Here is a 22,683-nt window from a genome sequence, read left to right as displayed (position 1 = left end):
TTCTGATTTGATCAGCAAAGACGATTCCCCAGCCTTATTGGAAAATGGGACAAAACCTGAACACTTCTAAAAATACATTTCTGTAGTAGATAAGCCAGAGTAATGCTCATTTTTGTCTGCATGCAGTTAAGTAGTAGTAATAGCATTTTATTGCATGCTATCTACACCCTATTTGTAGCAAATGCATGGTGAGTTCAAATTTGAATTTGAAGGAGATAAATATGAATACACTGTAGTCATTGATGTTGATTTTAAGGTGTCAATGATTCAGACAACTAATAGTTAAAAATAACATATCTGTAAAATGTACTCTTTAAATGTATATATTATCCAGTCTAGTTAGGTATTTTTGCCTATGATAAGCAGGACTGACATTCAATGTTGAAAAATCAAAACCCCAAGAAACTATATATTGGCAGGTAACATAATTAACAATTACATATAGATTTCAGAAGACACACTGCTCAGAAGAATAAAGGGAGCACTTAAACAACACAATATAACTCCAAGTAAATCAAACTTCTGTGAAATCAAACTGTCCACTTAGGAAGCAACACTGATTGACCCGACGAGGGTCCCCGTTGTCAATCAGTGTTGCTTCCTAAGTGGACAGTTTGATTTCACAGAAGTTTGATTTACTTGGAGTTATATTGTGTTGTTTAAGTGGTTTTTTTCTTGAGCAGTGTATTTCAAATTCATAAGATTTTGTCTCTATATCTTTATACAGCACTTTAAATGTTTCGCAAATGAGAACGTGATTAATTCAAGTGAATTACAACATTACTAAGTTAAACGTGAGTACGTGAAAAAGCAGTTTAAGTTTCGGATTGAGTTCACAATAATTAAAACTTTTAATGGACTGAAAAACTGACCCATTTTGCCAGACAGTAAAGTCAAACATCCAACGAAACGTTTTCAACTTTTCCAGCGACATAATCCGCCACAGTCAATCGTCACTACGCAGAAAATTTTCACATTAGTTTTCATTCTATTTATAGCTCTCAGCATATGCATTGAAAATTTCAACAGAAGAATTTCTTTTTGAATGAGATGCTGGGATTCTCCTATCAGAACCCCCAACCCGACGGACCACAAATAAGCTATAATAAATTGTATTTTCCTTTTCAATATTCATTTTGTATGACTTGTTCATGCCTCTGTTTTTGTTGGGGAAATAAATACTCCATGTGCCTTGTGGTTACAGATCTTAGAAAAAGACATCATGCACACACACCCACACACGCACACACACACACCCACACAGCAGTAAGCCCAGTTGATTGGATGGTGGACGGCTGGAGTTGTTATTGCAGAGGATCCAGCTGAGTCTGGTTTGCTGGATAAGGATGTCCTTACAGGGCATTTCTCTGTGTGAACGATGAGGAAGCAACCCCCAGCGCATGTTTGTGTTTGCATGTGTACGTGTGTATATGAGAGAGAGAGAGACAGACAGAGAGAGAGAGAGCTAAAGAGAGAGAGGGTGAGAGAGAGGGGAAGAGAGAAAGATTTCCAAGAGAAGAACAGAGAGACTGTGGACAGATGCATCTGTCTGCCTTCATGGTTTGGCCTTCAAGTCGAAATCTTGGCAATGCTTGCAAAAAGTGACTTTCCCCATTGGACTGGTGAGTGCCAAAGGCTTTCCTGCAGAGAAACAAACTGGAGAATAACAGAGAAACTCACTAGGCTTTGCATTTTGTTGCAAGGATGCCTCAAATGAACTTTTCTCTTCAGTCAGTGTAATTGGAGCGATTGGGATGGACAATGTGAATGGGAAACAAATAGATTTGTCTACAGCTTTATTGACACTGTCTCCTGATGCTTGTTATTAGCTCATTTGTTTTTTGTTTGTTTCTAAGAAAAGACAAACCAACTGGTTGTGGCAGAAAGTTTCCCATATGGAACCTGCCTCGCTGGAGGTTTCTTCTTGTTAAAATTGAGTGGTTCCTCTCCACTGTCTCCACTTGCTTGCTCATGATGTGAGATTGCTGCCATTTCAGTGGTGGCTTTGCTTGAAAAGAAAACGTTATACAAATTGCCATTACATGCTGTGTACATCCTGTCTGTCTGTCTGTCTGTCTGTCTGTCTGTCTGTCTGTCCGGCTGGCTACATATCATTGTGATTGATTTGGTTTCTATTTATTCCTAGCAAAGCTGTTGTTTGTATTGCATTGCATTTCTTGACTATCATGGCTAACTTGGAGTCTATAGAGCTTGATTTAAATTTGACATGTTTGACATTTGTTGTGAACTGAGGCAACATTTATAAACTGTGCTAAATTCAATTGAGACCGCTGTGCTTCTAGTAGTCAGTAGGGAACGCTGGTCGAACAGTGCCTTGCAGCCATTTGATGTCTGGATCTGAAATTGTTTTTCTCCACGAGGTTTTAGGCAAGGTAAACACACTTGGCATGTTTAAGAACCCATTCCAGTTGTGCAATCATTTCCACAAAGATCCAGGGATCAACGGTTTCAGCAAGGGACGGCTGGGCCCAGCAGGCACCCCCAGACATTGAGGATCAAGAACTCAGAACAAGGATAACACCCTCTCAGCATTCAATGTTTTTAATCGAGGGATCAGCTAGTGTGACAAGAAACAAAATGTGCCCAAGAGGTAGAGAACAGGAGCAGCTGGAAGGAAGAAGCTGGCACAACTAATATGACGCGTTGGAGTGAAAATAGCCTGGTAGTGTTCCCACCTTCCATAAACGTAAAGGCATCACATCTTTTGTCTTGTTCATCTCTCAGGAGTCATGCTCTAATAGCTTTTTAGGCTCTTATCGCTCTGGTAAGAGGGATTTAAAGTTGGTTTTCCACTGCTCAATGATGGAAGGAAAAGCATTCGTTTTGCACATAATCCACCGTGAATCAAATTTACAATGTCATAAAAACGCTAAATTTGTGTCTTTCGATTAAAAGCATGTTTGACGCATGGGTTTAAGAATGATCAAAAGTACCAGGTTAGGGATTTATTAAAAATAGCTCAAGGAACATGTACTGGCTGCTGCAGCAGAGAGGGTTTTTACCAGCTGCCAGGCGGCGCAGCAAAATGTGTTGGACCGATAAAAAGGAATGTTTAAATAGTGCGGTAGTTGTGTGGTTGCAAATAGCTGTGGATTAAAACATATGGAGCCATGCAAAATTATGTAAATGGAAGGAAATGGTAGAAGGGGTTTTCGATTTGATATTCCAAATATGAAAGGTTTGCTGTGAATTTGTATTTATGAGGAACGGTCCTGGTGGAAGGTGAAACTTCAACCAAATGTCAGTTGTTTTGCAGCCTCTGAAGTATTGTCCTTTGTCTTGATGCTTGCAGTTGCCCTGTACTCTTCTCATCTTTAAAGATGAGCACTGATCTTTGAAATGTTAAAAACTAGGGATATTGTTTTGGACTCTAACCCTGCTTTAAGTTTCTCTACAACCTTATATCCCCGACCTGTCTGTCTAAGAAAAAAATAAAATGAAAAATCAGATTATTCACATTTTGAGCGTGTTTTTCCTCTTCCTCACAAAGATCCTTTAAGTGCCTTAAATAGACAAATACTTGTTATGGAAGTCCTCAGTATTTACATTAAGCCCTGCGCCAGATCCACTCTGCAGAAATATGCTGCCACGTAAGCCTCGACAAAAAAAAAAAAAAAAAAAAGGAAGAACAAAAACAGACTAACGAAAGAAAAAAAAACCAGGAGGTGGATCAGCTGGTAGGGCCTGGGTGTGGAATCTAAAAGAAGAGACCTGATCTCATGCATGCCCTCAGTGGTGTGAGTAGGGAAAAAAAATAAATTAAAGAGGACGATCTTGAGCTGGCTGAGGTCATTCCTCTTTTCTCTTCCTTTTTCTCCTCTTCACTCCACTCCTCCATTAATCATGTCTCTGCACATTAAAATGAGCTTAACAATTTATCCCTGTGCTGTGCTCTACTTCCACTCAAGGACACCTTGCACGCAGGTTTCCCTCTGCGGATATTCTCCTACTCTGTACCCAACTCGTTGGGCACCTTTCAGTCTTGATCCAGCTTGACGGAGTGATGAAAACTTGGTGGAAGGAAGCTCCATCTTCCTAAGTCAAGGTTGTCATTCATGCTGTATATCCTCGTCACAATTAGCACTTCTGCTAATCCCTTTTGTCTAGCTGTCTAATGGGGAAAAAATTGAATTTAAGGACTTATCCCTACCCTTTGAGACAGACTTTCACTGACGGCTAATAAGTAAGCCTGGACTTGGGAAAAAAAAAAAAAAGAAAAAGTAGTTTATGCTTACGAATACAAGGGGATAAAGAGAAAATGGAGAATACAAAAGAGTGTTTGAAGTCATGAAGGAATAGGCAGAGAGAAGGAGATGTAGGTAGAGAAAAAAAAACCGAGAGAGGAAGTAAAAGAGAAAATGAGCTTGGTTCCCTTTGTGGCACAGTGCTTAACCACTTAATCATGTCCTGGTCTATAAATAGGTCTTCACAGACATGGAATATTGGGAGATTAATGGAAGAGAATAGAATGCCATAATGCTCTGAGGCTTCGACACTTCTGTTGCTCTTCGGATTTGTGTATTTCATTTTATTTCACCACCGCACACTGGCAGAGTCTGCCTCTTGAGTTTTATCGTAACGGCGTAGATATAGGTTGGCTGAGGTGAAGGGGAGGTGGTGGGGTGTGGGCGATCGGCAGATTGCACCCACTCTGCCTCCCTCCCTTCACCGACTCGTCGTACTTCCTTTCTCATGCAAAAGCCTCACCGAAAGGCGGGCACGGATGCTGAAATCTAAATGGCACCAAAACGCAGAACAGTTGATGCAATGCAAGCCTGGCAAGCTACCCAAAGAACACACGCTTTTTCCAAGAGCAGGAAGCAGAAAAAAAAAAAAGTTGCCTCTGCTCATTTCACATTCTGTGCAACGCGCCGCAGAGTTTTCTGCTCGGCACCTATCGCTACAACTCATCTCCCGAGGAAATGTTGAAGCCGCTCAGGTAGCAGGAATCATCTTGCATTTTCCAGCCCTCCTCGCTGTTTATGCGCACTTGTGTGTGAGACTGTGTGAGTGCATTCCGGGGTGTGCAAGCTCATGTGCGAGTGTAGCCTCACGCCAGGAGCAATTTTGCTCGAACCATAGCGGTGGTGTTATTTAAGCCGGAGAGCAGAGAGGACGGTTATTATTGCACTGGCCCTACTCTGAAAGCAAACTATATTATGCTCTAAACGGGAATAAATTTAACTGGGGAAGAAAAAGACAACTTTAATTATGCTGCTCATACTCTAGATGTGCTTATTAGGGTCAGTATGCTGAGGAAATTCTAGCAGAATTCTTTCTATAAAAGTTTACGCATGTCTTTTAAAAACGCTACTTGTTCACTGTGAGAATGAAGTCAGCTTTGACCATCAGACTGAAGAATATACACATATGTGTAGTGTATAAATGTGCATGTATACAAATGTGCAATATGGATTTTACTGTAATATTCACTGTCCTGTTATCCGGCTTCATCTCTCTCCTTGTTCAAGATTGAACAGTGACTGCTAGGTTTTAAAGGTTTGCTGTTATTACAATAATGGATTCCAGATTTTATCAGAAGCTTCCCAAGTTCGGAGCAGACAATGTTAACAGAAAGGTTCCTGCACGGCGTCACACTCCTGCCAAACCCGAAAAGCGTATTAATCGATCATAACAGCTCATGCGTTAAGCTCTTATTTTGTGGCCAAATTTCCATTTATTTGGAGGCAGAGCAAGCAGTAAAACACTCTCCCTCCACCCACTTGTACGTTCTTGCTTAGTAGTTACACTCACTGTCTGTTTAGTGGGTGTATTTGTCAGTTGGGGGTGATAACTCTTCTGATTGACCTGATTGGCCAAATTTTCAGCTGAAATGGGGTGACAGCCAGCGATGGACTTGGCCAAACAGTAGAGGAAGAGGGAGAGGCGGAGGAGAGCAAAGCAGAAAAAAAGATGTAAGAAAAAGGAAAGGAAAGTAAACAAACTTTCCTTATCCATATCTTCTTCTTCTTCATTTCTCCTCCATCTGCCATCTTCTTCCTCTGTGCTTTCAATTAACACCACATTCTTTTTTTTTTTTTTTTCTATTAGGCCAAATCCCATCCTGGCTGTCACTGCATTTGAGCTGAAGAAGAGTTACCGCCCCCAACTTAGAAGTTTAGCCACTAAACAGAAAGCGAGTGCAATTTTCTGGCGACTGAATACAGACTGGTGGAGGGAGTGTGTTTTATCGCTTGCCATGCTGCCGTCACGTGCCCACAAATCGATAAAAAAGTAGCCGCTAAATGGATTTAAACAGAAGCAATGCGTTTTCCCTCCTAGACGTTTCTTTCACTTTTCGCATTTCCTCCAAATTCCACAGAAGTCTTGTCTCACAGTGCTGTCACTTATGAAACAAATGTTTAGTTACCACCAGATAATCACTTACCAGGGTTAAAGATAATTTTGTTAAATTGTCCTATTGATCTGTTGGCGCATCTCTACTTTAATCCTGTTGTCAGTGAACTGCAGAAACCTGCACACAAGCCGGGGTTTGCTTTTAATATGCATTTTATTTGCAGTTAGACTATATTCCCGCACCGTTAGACCACAAATAGCTTGAGGGAAAAAACAACATGGCAGAGAAGGGCTTTTTTTTTTTCTTTACATTTTTTGTCAGAGAAAACTGGAAGATCTTCTGCTTAAGTTCAAAATTACAAAATTACTCATCAACACAAAGTCATTTGTTTTTCTTAGATACAAACAGACATGTTTTCTTTCTTTTAATTTCTGTTTCCCTCCTTTTGCCTTTCTCGTTTTGGTAGAGTCGTGACTCATTATCTGCAAGGACATCCAAACCGAATCTTGTGGTCCCTGCAGGTCCCAGGCATTTGGTCCTTTTGACGGCAAATCAAACCTGCTGCTTCATTGCAGCTGGAAAAAAAAAAAAAAAAACGGTTCAGAGAAAGTGAGGATGGCACAAGATGGCTTAGAAATAGAGTCAACAATTCTTTATGTCTAGATAGGGATGTTCCAAAAAAACCTAGATCAGTACTTGAAGACATTTGTCCAATTTTGAAAAGTAGTTATTGCAAGCTCCAACTTTGACATGGACATGATTAATTAACAGTCAGACTTTTTAACTGTGGGCGGAAGCAGGAGAACCTGAAGAGAGCTCACTAAACACCCTGTGAAAAAATAAAATAAAATAAAACTTGTGTATCCTGTGTGCTCTTGATGTGCCAGAGATGGACTGGGAATCTATTTACAGCGTTAGCTGCTCTAGGGGATCTACTTAAGGTTTAGCTAGTGACATCATAGACTGGTTCCAAAGTGTCTCTTAAACCTACAAAGGATAAAAACTTAGTAGGTATAGTAGTGTTAGATTCTAGCTTTGCCAACGTTTGTACTGTTAACATTTTAGACATACGCACATTTGTTCATGTTTCAGAGAATTCGATCAAAATCTCCTAGTCATAGTTATTCACATGCCAACTGTCTTTAACAGGTTGTGTTTTGTTTATTCTTTGGATCGTGCAAAAAATAAAAAATTAAAAATGCAAACAAGAAAGGCTGCATACCCTACAAGTCTACTGTTGTTGTTGGTGGAAGGAGGATGTTCTGTGTGAATGCTTATTTTCAAAGGGAACTTACACAAAGAAGTTCTCCCCTGTGTAGCTAGCCGGGGACAAGGTGTGGGTGCTAACAGTCTGGATGTACACAGGCTCTTGGCAAATTTCTCCTGGGTTTTCACTTTGCAGATCCTCCAGAGTCTCCCACTCACTGGTTACAGAGGGGTCATCTCTGGCATACCAGTTGGTCCAGCACACTGCAAGAAAATGCACGCTCTATTCTAATTGGAATTTTTGTAAAAGAATAAAAAAAAAAAAAGTATATTTCTCTTAATAGCATAAAAGTTACTTTTCGTTACCTATGTCACCACAGTAAGGAAGAGGGCAGCTGAAGCGAACCTTATAATCCTCACACTGCCTGTCAGGTCGGTTTCTCTTTCTGCAGATGAATCCCCTGCCAGTTCTGTAAAAAAAAAAAAAAAAAAGACACTTATAAAATAAACTTAACAGTTAGTGTAGAAACATCACTAATTAGTGCACATGAAAAGTGATGAGAGCAGCAACGTTTTATGGTTTATAGACAAAACTAGAGCTTGCAGAGCTCAACATGTCGCGGTTCTCTTTGAGAGTGACGAAGGATCGCGAATAATTACATCAGAGAGACATTTCATGTGAGATGTTTTGGGGATAAAGCTAGAGAAGCCAGGCTGAAATGGTTTGAACATGTTCAGAGGAGAGACAATGATTAGATCTGTAGAAGGATCCCGAGGTTTGAGCCACAGGTCAGGAAGCTGAGAGGAAGACCGAACAGGAGATTTGTGGATTTGGTGAAAGATTACATGAAGTTAGTTGGAGTAAGTTTAGTGGAGACAGAGGACAGGACCAAATGGAGACCCGTGATTCACCTACGAGGCAGCTGCTGGAGGGAAAAGTTGAAAGAGAAGAAAAATAAATTACGTTAGTGATGCAAAAAGGGGGGGGGGTGGAAGCGTATGAAAGACACATGAAAATGTTGCAATGTGCAGCAGGAACAATAAGTATGGAGCAAGCAAGGAGTGTATTTACTGGGATTTGTCGCCTTTACAAACGCCTCTGTGCAAAAACTCTCAGACACACACACACACCTTTCTGAGTAAAGAATGATTTTATTTCAAACAAGCTCATGTTGCAGATCGGTGCACACTACCTGGGGAGAATCTGAAAGTTGAATTGTAAAAGGACTCAAAAGTATAAACAGCTCACGCAGCTTCACATATTTGGCTTTGTTACCTCTAAACATAAAGCTCCAGCTACATTTAGTACAGCCTTCAACTGCAGCGATCTATACCTTCAACTGCCTTTAAGCACATTCAGACACTCTTTACCTTTTTCACTCACTCTCATCGAAAGACTGGCTCAGAAATGTAAAGGCCCTTTATAAAGGCCTCTATAAATAAATATATCTATTTTTTACATATGTAGTGCCATTAGACACTACACATAGAAATCTCTCTTTGTGAATATATATCTAGTTAGCATATTGATTGAAAACTCACAAGTAATTCAGACAAACAGAAAACCCAACACAAATTAGCTCATGGATTATTTGTAATAAAAGTGGAATGACACAAGAAATAAGTATTTGAGACATGAATACAAAGAAGAGCAAAAAGAAAACATAAAGCCAAGAAAATCACAAAAAGTTTGTTAGAATTTAGAAAGCAACCGCCTCATCAGCGCAAGTTAATGTCTGCTGCTTTTTGAGTATCTGCTGGTGGTCTGAGAAGATTCCTAATTACCAACGTTTCACTCAAGAATAGATAGAAAAAAACAGCTCTCACAAGAGCTTTGCAACCTTATTGTTGAAAACCCTGATGGGGATGGATTACAGACATACTTCTACATTTTTGAATGTTTCAGTTCAGGCCGTAACACAGAAGGGGACAGGACAGCATTAAATCCTAAATTAGCTTTAGCGATTTAATTGAAAGAGTTGTCCAAGATTCGGATACAACTCACGTCTCCAAATGGACTTGGAATTAGTAAGTTCATATGACATGAGAATTAATGGAGAAATTTAGCCAGGACATTCCAGAGGAGAACATGAAAGTAAAGGTCTTGTCATGATCCGTGTTTCTATGTGTTTATTTTCTAGTTTCTATGTGATCCTGTTCCCTGTTAGTCCTGTCTCTGCGTCTTTCCCCGTTGATTGTCTCCCAGGTGTGTCTCGTTCCCGTGATTGCCCCGTGTGTATTTAGTCTCCCCTGTTGTCTGTATTCTTCGTCGGGTCCTTGTCTATCGCTTGTCATAGTTTGTCTACTGAATGTCTATTCCTTGTTGGTTGATGTCACCTTCTCCGTGCTATCAGTTTCCTCGTGCTGTCTCCCTGTTGTTCCTTTTGAGAAGTCCTTATCATTAAATTCATCATTTACCGCTACATCCTGGGTCCTGCCTGCGTCTTCACTCACCGGTTAAACACCGCTCCGTGACAGAAGGACCCGACCAAACGAACGGTGAGGAAGCTATGGCATACTGCCCCCCAGGTGTGGGACCACGTCGCCACGAGCGCCCAAAACCGCTGGAGGTCCCGGCCCCTGGGCGCTGGAATCACCAGCGCTCTGAGCCGCCGGAGGTCCCGGTCCCTAGGCACCCAAGTCACCGACGCGACGACAAGCTGAGTCCCTGGTGGGCAGCACGTTTGGCGTACTGCCCCCAGGTGTGGGACCACGTCGCCACGAGCGCCCAAAACCGCTGGAGGTCCCGGCCCCTGGGCGCTGGAATCACCAGCGCTCTGAGCCGCCGGAGGTCCCGGTCACTGGGCACTGGCGTCACCATCGCTCTGGGCCACCGGAGGTCCCGGTCCCGGAGCATCGACGTCGTCACCGCCCTCGACCACCGGAGTTTCCCGTGCCCGCTGCCGGTGAGCAGCCGCCGGAGTCCGCTGCCGGTGTACAGTTCCCTCCAGAGTCCCCTAGTGTCCCTCCAGAGTCCCCTAGTGTCCCTCCAGAGTCCCCTAGTGTCCCTCCAGAGTCCCCTAGTGTCCCTCCAGAGTCCCCTAGTGTCCCTCCAGAGTCCCCTAGTGTCCCTCCAGAGTCCCCTAGTGTCCCTCCAGAGTCCCCTAGTGTCCCTCCAGAGTCCCCTAGTGTCCCTCCAGAGCATCCTAGCGTCCTTCTCGAGTCCCCTAGCGTCCTCCCAGAGCTTCCTAGCGCCCTTCCCGAGTCCCCTAGCGTCCTTCCCGAGTTCCCTAGTGTCCTTCCCGAGCTCCCAGCGCCCGCAGCAGCCGGCGCTCCGCCAGAGCTCCCAGCTCCAGAGCTCCCAGCGCCCGCAGCAGCCGGCGCTCCGCCAGAGCTCCCAGCGCCCGCAGCAGATGGCGCTCCGCCAGAGCTCCCAGCGCCCGGAGCAGCCGGCGCTCCGCCTGAGCTCTCCGAGTCCGCTGCCGGTGAGCAGCTCCCCGGTGAACCTCCCGAGAATCCAGCCGGCCGTCCTGCCGGTTCCACAGCCTCGGCTCCGCCCGAGACTCCGCCCGGCCGTCCTGCCGGTTTCCCGGCCTCTGCTCCGCCCGGCCGTCCTGCCGGTTTCCCGGCCTCTGCTCCGCCCGGCCGTCCTGCCGGTTTCCCGGCCTCTGCTCCGCCCGAGCCCACGGCCTCTGCTCCGCCCGAGCCCACGGCCTCTGCTCCGCCCGAGCCCACGGCCTCTGCTCCGCCCGAGCCCACGGTCTCTGCTCCGCCCGGACCCCAGTCTCCAGCGCCTGCAGCAGCCGGCGCTCCGACCGGCCCACCGCGGCACAAGCTCCGCCTCCAGCGTCGCCGCCCACCGCGGCTCAAGCTCCGCCTCCAGCGTCGCCGCCCACCGCGGCTCAAGCTCCGCCTCCAGCGTCGCCGCCCACCGCGGCTCAAGCTCCGCCTCCAGCGTCGCCGCCCACCGCGGCTCAAGCTCCGCCTCCTGCGTCGCCGCCCACCGCGGCTCAAGCTCCGCCTCCTGCGTCGCCGCCCACCGCGGCTCAAGCTCCGCCTCCTGCGTCGCCGCCCACCGCGGCTCAAGCTCCGCCTCCTGCGTCGCCGCCCACCGCGGCTCAAGCTCCGCCTCCTGCGTCGCCGCCCACCGCGGCTCAAGCTCCGCCTCCTGCGTCGCCGCCCGCCGGACCTCCCACGAGAGGTCTGCCTCCTGTGCCGTGGTCGGCCCCCGGAGGGTTTTGCGGTGCTTATTTCGTTTTGGATTTGTTTTTTGTTTTTCTGGACTCTGGCCCTCCTACCGTCGCCCCTCCGCCCACCCTGTTGGGATCTGGTTTTTGTTTCTGGACTCTGGCCCTCCTGCCGTCGCCCCTCCGCCCACCCTGTTGGGTTGTTTTTTGTTTTTTGGACTCTTTTTGTTGGGCGCCTGGTAGTCGCCCCTTGAGGAGGGGGTACTGTCATGATCCGTGGTTCTATGTGTTTATTTTCTAGTTTCTGTGTGATTCTGTTCCCTGTTGGTCCTGTCTCTGCGTCTTTCCCCGTTGATTGTCTCCCAGGTGTGTCTCGTTCCCGTGATTGCCCCGTGTGTATTTAGTCTCCCCTGTTGTCTGTATTCTTCGTCGGGTCCTTGTCTATCGCTTGTCATAGTTTGTCTACTGAATGTCTATTCCTTGTTGGTTGATGTCACCTTCTCCGTGCTATCAGTTTCCTCGTGCTGTCTCCCTGTTGTTCCTTTTGAGAAGTCCTTATCATTAAATTCATCATTTACCGCTACATCCTGGGTCCTGCCTGCGTCTTCACTCACCGGTTAAACACCGCTCCCTGATAGGTCTCTCTTTTATTTTAAACCAAGACAATCAATCCAAGCCAAAGGAAACCAAATGGAGATCAGAGTCAGAGAACTGGATCCAATACAAATTGAAGGAAAGAGCTAAAGTTCAGAGTTTAAAGAAAAGCTCACCATTCCCCTCAGGATTTGTGTGGAATAACTGGGCAAAGCCACTTTGGAGCAAAAATGTGACTAGCTTCTATACAGATGGGAAATGTTTTGAAGCCGTAACAATAAGTTTCAGTAATTGTATTAGATTAATGAAATGGAATCAAAAGGTGGTTTAACAAATTCTAATTTAAATGTGATCCACTGCTTTTATTTGATGGGACGATTTCTCTAACATAATTGTTTGTTTTTCAGATGATTTGTACAGGACGTGTGTCACAAAGATAGAAAAATAAATAAGTGACAAACCTCATCATTTAAGCAAGGGTTAACTAATAAGGGCTATTTTATTCAATTCACTTCCATGAAACTTCCATGTTTGTGAAACTTACATTTGAATTATGTCTCCTGCTTCTTCTGGAGTTAGACCAGACAGTGTCCTAGCTTCTATATCTATTGGGTCCGGGCAGATCTGTCCAGGATGCTTTCGGACAATTTTGGCAAGATTTTCCATGTCTTCATGACTTGAGGGATTATCAGTCTCAAACCACTGGGTCCAGCACTCTGAAAACAAATAAACAAATAAAAAACGTCAAATTAACTTTGCAGATGGATTTGCAGCTTATAAAGGTGTCAAGATCACTAAAATATAAGTCCAGGTGAAACTGATAGTTCTAAGAAAACAAAAAGTGGATTCTTCTTACGAAGGTCGGTGGGATGATGGCACCGAACTCCTAAACAGATTTTAAAAAGAAAGCAGAGAGCGTCAGTTTCTATCTGTAAAATAAATTATGTTTAAATGTCAAAGTGATCTCAAATTAAAATCTGACCTTCTATAAGTGGATTAAGGTCTATGAGACAAGAAACAGGAGAAGAGTATGTATTTTAGCAAACGAAAATATTATTTCAAAAATAAATGTAGCGGTCAATCTGAATGACAAAAATAACATATTTATCTTGTTTTTAAAATGTTCAAATAAAAACAAATAAAGTCTAACCTTGTGGATCTGACGGGATTTTCATTAGGCAAAAGAAAAAAGAGAAAAACATAATTTTAATGAGCATAATAAAAACATATTTGTGGTTTAAAGAAAATAAAAAGTAATCTAAATATGTCGATGTGCTGTCTATGTATGAGTTAAATTCAACTGCTGTATTATAAATACCACAAATGTGTGCTTTAGATTTCAAATTGATTAGAAATTAGGAACTCACTTGGGATAAGTGGAGACGTGAAGTCTAAGGGACAAAACACAGAAACACGTCACACCATTAGTTTACTGTGTAAAACTACAGCGCAGCTCACAATTATTACTATTCCTGGCAGGTTTGGGTTTCTAGATATCTTTTAATTTTATCCATATGTTTCTTCTGACTGTAAGAAATAATTGCAGCGTGCTCCTGTCAGACTTGAATATGATAAAGAATTTGTGCAAGGGAGCTAAAGATTAGGAGGATGGGCAAGGGGGGGCCCTCCAACTTCAAAGACATGGAGCACATCTCAATATGTGAATGTCTAAAGATACCAGTGGAAGCATGCAAAAAAAAAGAAGCTTTTTGGCAATTAAAAAAGGGCTCTGACTTCTTTGATACGAAGTAAAGATTTTTCATGTGAATGTTTTTAAGCCTTAATCTGCGACAGATATGAGTACCTTTGGGATTAACTGTACATTATAGTATATAATGAAAGGTCATTCATGTCGACTAAATTCAACTTAAGTAGAAGACTCTTACTGAATACTTCTTCCTGAGCCCATGATCCTAAAAAAAGAAAAATTATGCCATGGTCTGCAATTAGTCAACCTGACAAAACAGAATGTTCATTAGCAGGATGAACTTACCGCAGATCATTCCAGCCAGAGCTGCAAGACCAATCTAGAACAAAATAAAGCATCAGATTTGAATGTGCATATTTTTGCATAAAATGTTTAAAATTGCTGCCTAAGAAGTTACAAATTACCACTTTTATCATGGCAGCAGATGAAGTTTCTCCTCTTCTGTTAAAGAAAGATAAAAAGATTTTCATAAAAATAAAAAATAAAAATTACAAAGTAATGTCTCAAGGACAGATATTTTACTCGACAAGCACGAGCCTCACCTCAGGACTTTCTAGCAGAAGGATGCAGCTGTTGTGCTCTCCACATTTTTATATTATCCACACTCTGCCCATGCCTCCATCTAACGACTGAAAATATGCAACTGGATCACTTAGCCAAATTTTTGCATCCCAGTAAACAAAAACAACACAAAGCCTGGAAAATGGATTTGCAGGTCTAACACGTTTTATTGGTCACTTTTATTTTGCTTGTGGGATGTTTCAACCAGGATGAATGGCTGCGCCTGAAGAAAGCATGCATCTTTTATCCCACAGGACGTACAAACAGGTTATAGAGGCTCTATTTACCAGAAAGGTCAAGTGTCGGTAAAGCAGCAGTTACCAAAAGTCAAACTTCAGAGCTGAAGGGCCAGTGCCTGTGTGTTGAAGATATGTAACTGCTCTAAGAAATGCTGATTCAAATAGCTGGAATACCTCCTTATCATGTCACTCAGTTCTGGAGGGGACATGCAGGACATCGGCCCTTAAGGCTGAGCAGTTTGATCACCAAACAAAAGAAATGCAATAAATTAACTACAATGAAAGAAACAATTCTTCATCATTGTACATTTTTTTTAATTAATCACATGTTTACGTATTTATGATTGCCATGATCAGCACCCCACTTGCCAATACAATGCATTAAGAACCAAACTAATCATTTTTGAAAAGTACTGGTTGTCTTTTATTTCCTCTTTATCTCTCTTCCATCATTCCATCAAATACAAAAATATTGTATAGAATTCTTGGTGTTTCAAACAAATAGGGTCCAATATGTTTTTAAGTGGTGTTGTGTTTTATGTTTGTATTTTCTCTTTATATGTAGATAACAAAGATGAGCGGAAAATCCCAGTAGTTCAACATGCCACAGGGGAAAATGCGACTCTTATATTGAGAGCTCGTTTCTCCCTGTCCGGTTAAGGATTGTTTGCAATTGTCACAATAATATGTATGGACTGCTCAATTTTCTGCTCTGGGTCAACAGATGACTCTTCTGCAGACAAAGGAATTGTGGGGTTGGGGCAATATGCAGTTCAAGATAGTAATTTAGCCACCCTTGAGCCTCCAAGTCTAAATTACGGAGGGCATTTATTGGCACCAAGTTACATTTGGCTGAGTTTGAGTAGAAATGACTGGTCATGACTGTCAAGTCATTTACTGCCGGTCCTTTTAAACCTGTTGCAATATTGTTCATACATGCAAGATATCCTGAAAAGAATTAAACTTCTCTGTATTCCAGAATATGCAAAAATATAAGTCTTAGTGAGCATTTTTTCATAAATTCTCATATATTGATTCAGTACACATGTCCACTGATAAAAGAAAAAAAATCCTATAGTAGCTGCTGTAAGATATATACAAATTTTAAATACCAATCATTAATCAAAAAAAAAAACTCAATATATGAGTACTTATGTCATTTCCATCAATAGAAATATAGGGATGCACTGACCAGTTCATGTAAATAATCCAAAATAGCTTTACAATAAATTAGAAAGAATAAAAATGTTGAATTACAGGTTTTTTTTCTTGCAGTCTTATCTGTTTATTTCACTTTTGCGAACTTTCCTTGCCTGTCCTTAATATTCAAATCTCTGCAATAAATCAAGTTATGTGGGCTAACTAAATTAGTTTCAGATATTTTTGTCTGTGCCACATTTAAGTGGGGAACACTTAGCCCAAAAAAAGTCTTAATACAGTCTATGGTCTGGCATAAGCAGCATGAGAGCAAGAACTTAAGATGTTTCACAATATCACACTTCAGTCGGCAGAACGCTGCTACACTAGCAATAGCAGTAAATCAAAAATAAAAATTAAGTGTAATTTATATACATTACTAATATATTAGTAGTATATTAAAAGTATATTTTTAATATAATTCTATGATAGAATTAGTACACTCAATATGGAATATTTTTGGAATATTTCTCTTGAATACTACATAAAAAAAGTATACTTAAAGTATACTAAGTACAACTTTAAGTTGTTCCAAAAAAGTACGTTGAGTATACTAAAGTATACTAAAAGTTGTAATTTAATACCTTTTAAATACTACTAAAGTATACTAAGCACAAAAAAAGTTGTTCCAAAATAGTACAGTTTAAGTACATCAATCAAAGTATGCTAAAGTATGTTAAAATTGAGTATACTAAAGCATACTTTTTTTTTACTTGGGTAAAGCAGTAAAGTGCCCTACCCATTGGCCCAAAGCCAATGGTTCCCTGGCCACCCCTGTTCCAGCGAAGCTGCACAGATCAGTGCCAGTTCAGACTTGTGGGAATAATGCATTTAGTGCCCACAAATTCTATTGTTCTTCATAGCGCATGCTCACTTCGTACTATTATTAGCCCTAGCAACGGTTGCCATGCTGCTGACAATGATGTCATCAGCATGACTTCAAATGATGTCTGTGTCATGAGTCCCTTCTAAGGATGACTTTGTGATGTCATAGAGTCCATGACATCACCAACTGATCAGTTAATTCTCTGTAACACAAGTTAACACAAATCAGTTAACACTAAATTCATTTGGAAGTTTCAGGCTCAGCTCAATAAAGATGAACGACGAAAGCCCACAGAGGGAAATGGATGTGAGGCCTAAGGTCTCTTTTTGGACAAAAGTGAAAAAAACATTTTCCAACAAAGTTCATCCTGGTCAAAGAAGCCCAGATTACAAGAAGAGAAACTTTCTCAGTGAACTTCTGTGGGAAGTGATTGCAAAGGCTGCAGATGGACCAACTCTGCATCTTGTCAGACAAACATTTCAGGAACAACATAGCAAAATTTTGATCTTGCTTTTGAGAAAAACTGGAAAATTAAACGTGGACGAACTCTCCGAGATGTCAGAAGAGCTTGGTGAACGGATTTTCCAAAGTATTGCGAGAGATGCATTCCACTTTGCCTCTGGACTGCATTTAATTGCACTACTGGATTACCCTGAAGGACATGAAGTAATTGTGGAAAAATTCAAAAAGCACCTGGAGAATCCTGTTGCTAAAAGGAAAATTTTAACGTCTACAAAAAGAAAGATCCGAAAGACATTTTTTCCTACTGAGGACTTGTACTCAGATGAAAACTGCCTGGGTGAGGATTATACTCAGGCAGCCATGGACCCTGAACAATTTTTGAGGGATGCAAACAGGATGGGTTTCAGACGTGGAACCAAAGACGAAAGGAGAATTATGGTGGAAAACATCCTTTGGAGATTGATTTATAAGTCTAGTAACAGATCTACCTATGCGGCTTACAAAATGAAGCACACCGAACCTGTCCAGAGAAAGCTTGCTCCAAAAATCTGGAATGAAGTAAAGGACATAGATTTTGTTTTTTTTGAGGATATGGAAAGAAAACTCTGCCGAGACATTTTGCAACTTCTCTGGGGCAATGAAGATGCAGTTAGAGAACTGCTCTTCAAGATGATAAGAAGTGACAACCCAATAGTTATTTACAAGGTTGTACAGAGCTTTAGACGGAACCTGGCACGACCGAGGAAAATCAATCTCCAAGAAAACTTTCTTAAAAAGGCATGGAGATGCATCAAACAGGCTGCGTGTTGTGCAGACGCTTCGGACGTAGTAGAGAGGCAAGAACCCTCTGGGCATCTCAGTTTGGTCCACTCAGAGGTCAGGTCTTTCTCCGAGACAGGACCTGCCTCCGAGCCAGGACCTTCCTCCGAGACAGGACCTGCCTCCGAGCCAGGACCTTCCTCCGAGACAGGACCTGCCTCCGAGTCAGGACCTGCCTCCAAGACAGGACGTGCCTCCGGGTCAGGATCTGCCTCCGAGACAGGACCTGCCGCTGAGACAGGACCTTCCTTTGAGTCTGGACCTGCCTCCAAGTCAGGACCTGCCTCTAAGACAGGATCTTCCTCCGAGTCCAGGCCTTCCTCCGAGTTAGGACCTGCTTCCAAGTCAGGATAGACGACTGAGACAGGACCTGCTTCCGAGTCAGGACCTTCCTCCGAGTCAGGACCTGCTTCCGAGTCAGGACCTTCCTCCGAGTCAGGACCTGCTTCCGAGTCAGGGCCTGCTTCTGAGTCAAGACCTGTTTCCGAGTCAGGACCTGCCTCCGAGTCAGGACCTTCCTCCAAGTCAGGACCTGCTTCCGAGTCAGGACAGACCGCTGGGACAGGACCTGCTTCCGAGTCAGGGCCTGCTTCTGAGTCAAGACCTGCTTCCGAGTCAGGACCTGCCTCCAAGTCAGGACCTTCCTCCAAGTCAGGACCTGCCTCCGAGTCAGGACCTTCCTCCGAGTCAGGACCTGCCTACGAGACAGGACCTTCTTCCGGGTCAGGACCTGCCTCCGGGTCAAGACCTACCTCCGAGTCAGGACCTATCTCCGAGTCAGGACCTGCCTCCGAGTCAGGACCTGCTTCCGAGTCAGGACAGACCCCTGGGACAGAACCTGCTTCCAAGTCAGGACCTGCCTCCGTGTCAGGACATGCCTCCGGGTCAGGACCTGCCTCCGAGTCAGGATAGACCTCCGAGTCAGGACCTACCTCCGAGTCAGGACCTGCCTCTGGGTCAGGACCTGTCTCCAGGTCAGGACCTGTCTTCGGGTCAGGACCTGCCTCCGAGACAGGACCTTCCTCCAGGTCAGGACCTGCCAAGAAACAGGACCTGCCTCCGGGTCAGGACCTACCTACGAGACAGGACCTGCCTCCGGGTCAGGACTTGCCCCCGAGTTAGGACCTGCCTCAAGACAGGACATGCCTCCAAAACAGGACCTGCCTCCTTGTCAGGATAGACCTCAGAGTCAGGACCTGTCTCCGAGTCAGGACCTGCCTCCGGGTCAGGACCTGTCTTTGGGTCAGGACCTGCCTCCGAGTCAGGATAGACCTCAGAGTCAGGACCTGTCTCTGAGTCAGGATCTGCCTACAAGACAGGACCTTCCTCCGGGTCAGAACCTGTCTCCGGGTCAGGACCAGTCTCCTAGTCAGGACCAGTTTCCCAGTCAGGACCGGCCTCAGAGTCCTCATGCCTAACGATGTTTCCACGATTTTTTCTCACCAACGTAGAGACACATTTTCAGAAGTGTCAAGACTGGATACGTTTCCTCAGCAGAACTTCACAACTCACAGGAGTGGATGATTATGGCCTTTAGAGTGCTTACAAGTTTTGGGTCTGAGAATACTGGAAACTTAGTCAGAGCGAGGTGGGTAGAGCCTACTGAAGAGTCACAATGGGGGGCCAAGGGAACGGTGGCAGACTGGGGGGGCTAGAGTTTAGTTGGAAGGGGTTCGAAGAAGAAGGAGAGAAGGTGGGGGGCGGACTGTGGGGGGCTGATGTATTGTTAGGGGGGATGAGAGGGTGAGGGTAGGGGGAAGCGACGAAGGAGAGACATTGAGGGTTGGCTAGCGTACCATTAGAAGTGCGAGGGGGCGAAGACGGTGGGGGGGTCTAGCGTACCGTTGAGAGCTGGGGGGGACGGATTAACGGACAGCGTATTGCAAGAAGGGGGAAGAGGTCTGGCTGTAGAAGGAGGGGGGGCGAAGGAGAGATGTTAATCCCCCCGACCCCCCCAGATATGCTATTTTATTTATATAATTAGGGCTGTTGTAAACAAATATTTTAGCAGTCGAGTAATCCATCGATTCTTCTCACAATTAATCAAGTAATCGTATAAAAAAAATACAAAATAAAGTATTGGTAAATCTGGCACAACAGCAGTGTTACTATCAGATATCAATATCAGTCCAATTTTTCATTTTTGAGCTTCCCTAACAGTTACTTTTTTGTAGTTTAGAAAACTAACCTGTAATAATAACTCGCTTTCTAAGTTAACCTGAAGAAATCTGAAATTATTTTCAATTTAATAAAAAGAGGCAGGCTCACAAATACGCTCATTAAAAATATCTAATAGCTTTTAGTTTATGTATTCATCTTCAGTCAGTTTAATAGATGAACTCTCACGTTGCCCCATACATGTCAAGCTTTGAGTTTGAGAATACGGGAAATGTCACCTAGAGAGGTGGTGGTGGGTGGGGGGAAACTTCTCACTCTTCACACTCAAAAACTCATCGGTAACACTTTATTTGAAGGGGTATGCATAAGACTGTCATGACACTGTCATAAACATGACATAACACCTATCATGAACATGAATAAGCCTTCATGAATATTTATGACAACAGTCATAAAGTGTCATTCGGTAAATTACGACACTTATAATACAAAGTATGACTTTGTAGTTGACATTATTCAAAATGTTGTTGTTATGACAACTTGAAATTAACCAATAAATCATTACGTTATAAATTTGTTATAAAAGTATTACTGATTGCACTTTAAAAACTTGATAACTTTGTGTTAGTCAAGGTAAAGTCTAAACAGTAATGGTTTTTTGGTTAATGTCAAGTTGTGACATTTGCTTCATTTTATTTAAACTAGTCCGATTTCAGCAGCAATGCTCAATTCTATTAATAAGAAAATGTCCAATAATAACTCTTCTGGTTGATGAGAGCCGTGTCAACTCTGTCTGTGGCATTTCAGAGTGTCCCAGGAGGGATAGTGTTCAGCTGGCAAAACTCATAAAACTAAATGTGTCCCAGATTACATCCAAAGACGGCCTGCTAAAAGATGCTTTTAGTCCATTCTGAGTGCATTCACTTTTGAATGATTACGTCAATGTTAGTGGGTGCCAGATCTGAATAGGCCTAAAAGAATTTCCAAAGATATTCCTGAATAGTAGAGGTAATTTTCAAAGTCAAAGTTTATTTATACAGCACATTTACAACAACCTCAGCTGACCACAGTGTTTCACAGCAATCACATCACAGATAGATACATGATAAAACTTGAAATAAATGTAAGATTGGTAAAAATATTATAAGTTATTCTTCCTGTGCACACATATATTTTCACCAAGTACTTTAGTGATTGGCCTTTGTTTGGCTTGGTTAGCAGTTCAGTAGAACATGTCCATTGATAGGATATGTGTTTGGCAATCGTCATACCTGCACCGACGCCTGCCAAGTGATTGGTTGTTCCTGTGTAGGGTGATAAAGCACCAGGACAACAAACCTTTTGAACATGCAGTTCCCCTCCAAAACAGGTGGTGGCAGCACTAATAATATCATTAAGCTTCTATATTTGTTAATATAGCAAGGCCTTCACATAAATAATTTGGTCTTTTGTGAGTTATTTTGAAAACATGGATGTTGTGCTCCAAAGTGGCTCCGGATCAGAGCCACTTTAATCAACTGTCCCAACTTGGCCGCCCCTATGAAACATTTCTGGCTCTTCCTCCTTCACAACAACTCTCTGAAGGTACTTGAGTGGTATGAGTTAGGACAATATTTAAAATTTTCTTTGGCATAAACAGAGTATGTTTTTTCTTTTTACTTAAACTGAGCTGAACTTGAATGTTGGTGGATCAACTGCCGAGTTGAGCTCTCTAAAACGGGTTGTTGAAGAATTTCTCTATTTAGCTGTTGTCATTTCACCTCCTGCGTGGTCTCTGCCAAAGAAAAATGTAAAAATGATGGAGTTCCCATGGTTCACAGTAGGGAAGGTGTTAGTGAGGTAATGAGCAGAGCAGGTAATGAGTGCCTGTGATTATGCTGCCAGTTTAGGCCAAAACTTGTAGAAATGTAAAAGATCGGTTTTGTTTCACCTGTTTTGTTTCACCTGTTTTGACAATCCCAAACAGCTCATTGTCTAAATCCAGTGGGTTGCTTTAGTTGGCCTATACTGTACCATGAATTATGGGGTGGAACGCATTAGAAATGGCTGACCTTGATAGTTCTCCTTGCTCCACAAGGAAACAATTGATCTCTGGTCATCTCTCTGACCGAGTCCTTTCTTTTCTGATAAGTCAGATTATTAAGTCCTAGTGAAGGTCTAGGCCACGAATCTTTTCAAATGGCTGAGTATAGCAGAATTCATTGATGAAAATTCATATTAAATACATCTTAAAATAGAATACTGTTTAACATATTCTGACAACGACTTAATTTGGTGCCATGCAAATAAAATCTGATTGGATCATACAAATAAAATTAAATATAATCACACAACTGTTATCTTGAAGTTGTATTCACATCAGGTAGCTCTGCTATGGTGGGCTGGATTTGGCTCACAGACTATGAGTTTGGCTCATGTGATCCAGGCATTTCCACTGACATTGAAATTGTTTCATATTTCTCCCTTGATTTCTGCTGTGACCCATCCTGCCTTTGAAGTTTACAGAA

The 22,683-nt window shown here is 42.9% G+C and overlaps 2 protein-coding genes and 1 long non-coding RNA gene across 5 annotated transcripts in view; 2 read left to right on the top strand and 1 right to left on the bottom strand.

Moving 5' to 3' along the window:
* Window positions 1-2,381: 2,381 nt before the first annotated feature.
* LOC103457460 (cell migration-inducing and hyaluronan-binding protein-like) lies at window positions 2,382-13,301 on the bottom strand. Its single transcript, XM_008397598.2, has 6 exons — window positions 13,229-13,301; window positions 13,103-13,132; window positions 12,791-12,962; window positions 7,892-7,995; window positions 7,615-7,789; window positions 2,382-6,894 (listed from the first exon to the last, which is right to left on the bottom strand). The coding sequence occupies exons 3-6, from the start codon at window positions 12,910-12,912 to the stop codon at window positions 6,798-6,800; spliced, it is 498 nt and encodes a 165-aa protein (XP_008395820.1). The 5' UTR covers window positions 12,913-12,962; window positions 13,103-13,132; window positions 13,229-13,301; the 3' UTR covers window positions 2,382-6,797.
* The window catches only part of LOC108165771 (uncharacterized), a 42,797-nt gene continuing 24,354 nt past the window's right edge, over window positions 4,241-22,683 (top strand). For all 3 annotated transcript variants that reach the window (XR_014085569.1, XR_014085570.1, XR_014085568.1), the window contains exon 1: window positions 4,241-4,960. This is a non-coding gene — a long non-coding RNA (uncharacterized LOC108165771). The remainder of the gene's footprint in view (window positions 4,961-22,683) is intronic.
* Window positions 16,565-19,687, top strand: LOC145549794 (uncharacterized). Its single transcript, XM_081602633.1, has 2 exons — window positions 16,565-18,232; window positions 18,413-19,687. The coding sequence occupies exons 1-2, from the start codon at window positions 17,051-17,053 to the stop codon at window positions 18,968-18,970; spliced, it is 1,740 nt and encodes a 579-aa protein (XP_081458759.1). The 5' UTR covers window positions 16,565-17,050; the 3' UTR covers window positions 18,971-19,687.

This window comes from Poecilia reticulata, chromosome 21, assembly GCF_904066995.2.
Source record: "Poecilia reticulata chromosome 21, P_reticulata-male-v2, whole genome shotgun sequence".
NCBI classification, from domain to species: Eukaryota; Metazoa; Chordata; class Actinopteri; order Cyprinodontiformes; family Poeciliidae; genus Poecilia; species Poecilia reticulata.
This window is presented reverse-complemented; position numbering and strand designations above follow the sequence as displayed.

Excerpts from the sequence above, each read along its gene's own strand:
- LOC103457460 (XM_008397598.2), bottom strand. The coding sequence starts at position 12,912 with ATGGAAAATCTTGCCAAAATTGTCCGAAAGCATCCTGGACAGATCTGC. Across the intron at positions 7,996-12,790 it reads GCAGGAGACATAATTCAAAT|AACTGGCAGGGGATTCATCT; the intron begins GTAAGTTTCACA and ends TTTTTTTTACAG. Across the intron at positions 7,790-7,891 it reads TCCTTACTGTGGTGACATAG|TGTGCTGGACCAACTGGTAT; the intron begins GTAACGAAAAGT and ends ATTTTCTTGCAG.
- LOC145549794 (XM_081602633.1), top strand. The coding sequence starts at position 17,051 with ATGAACGACGAAAGCCCACAGAGGGAAATGGATGTGAGGCCTAAGGTC. Across the intron at positions 18,233-18,412 it reads CTGCCTCCGAGTCAGGACCT|ACGACTGAGACAGGACCTGC; the intron begins GCCTCCAAGACA and ends AAGTCAGGATAG.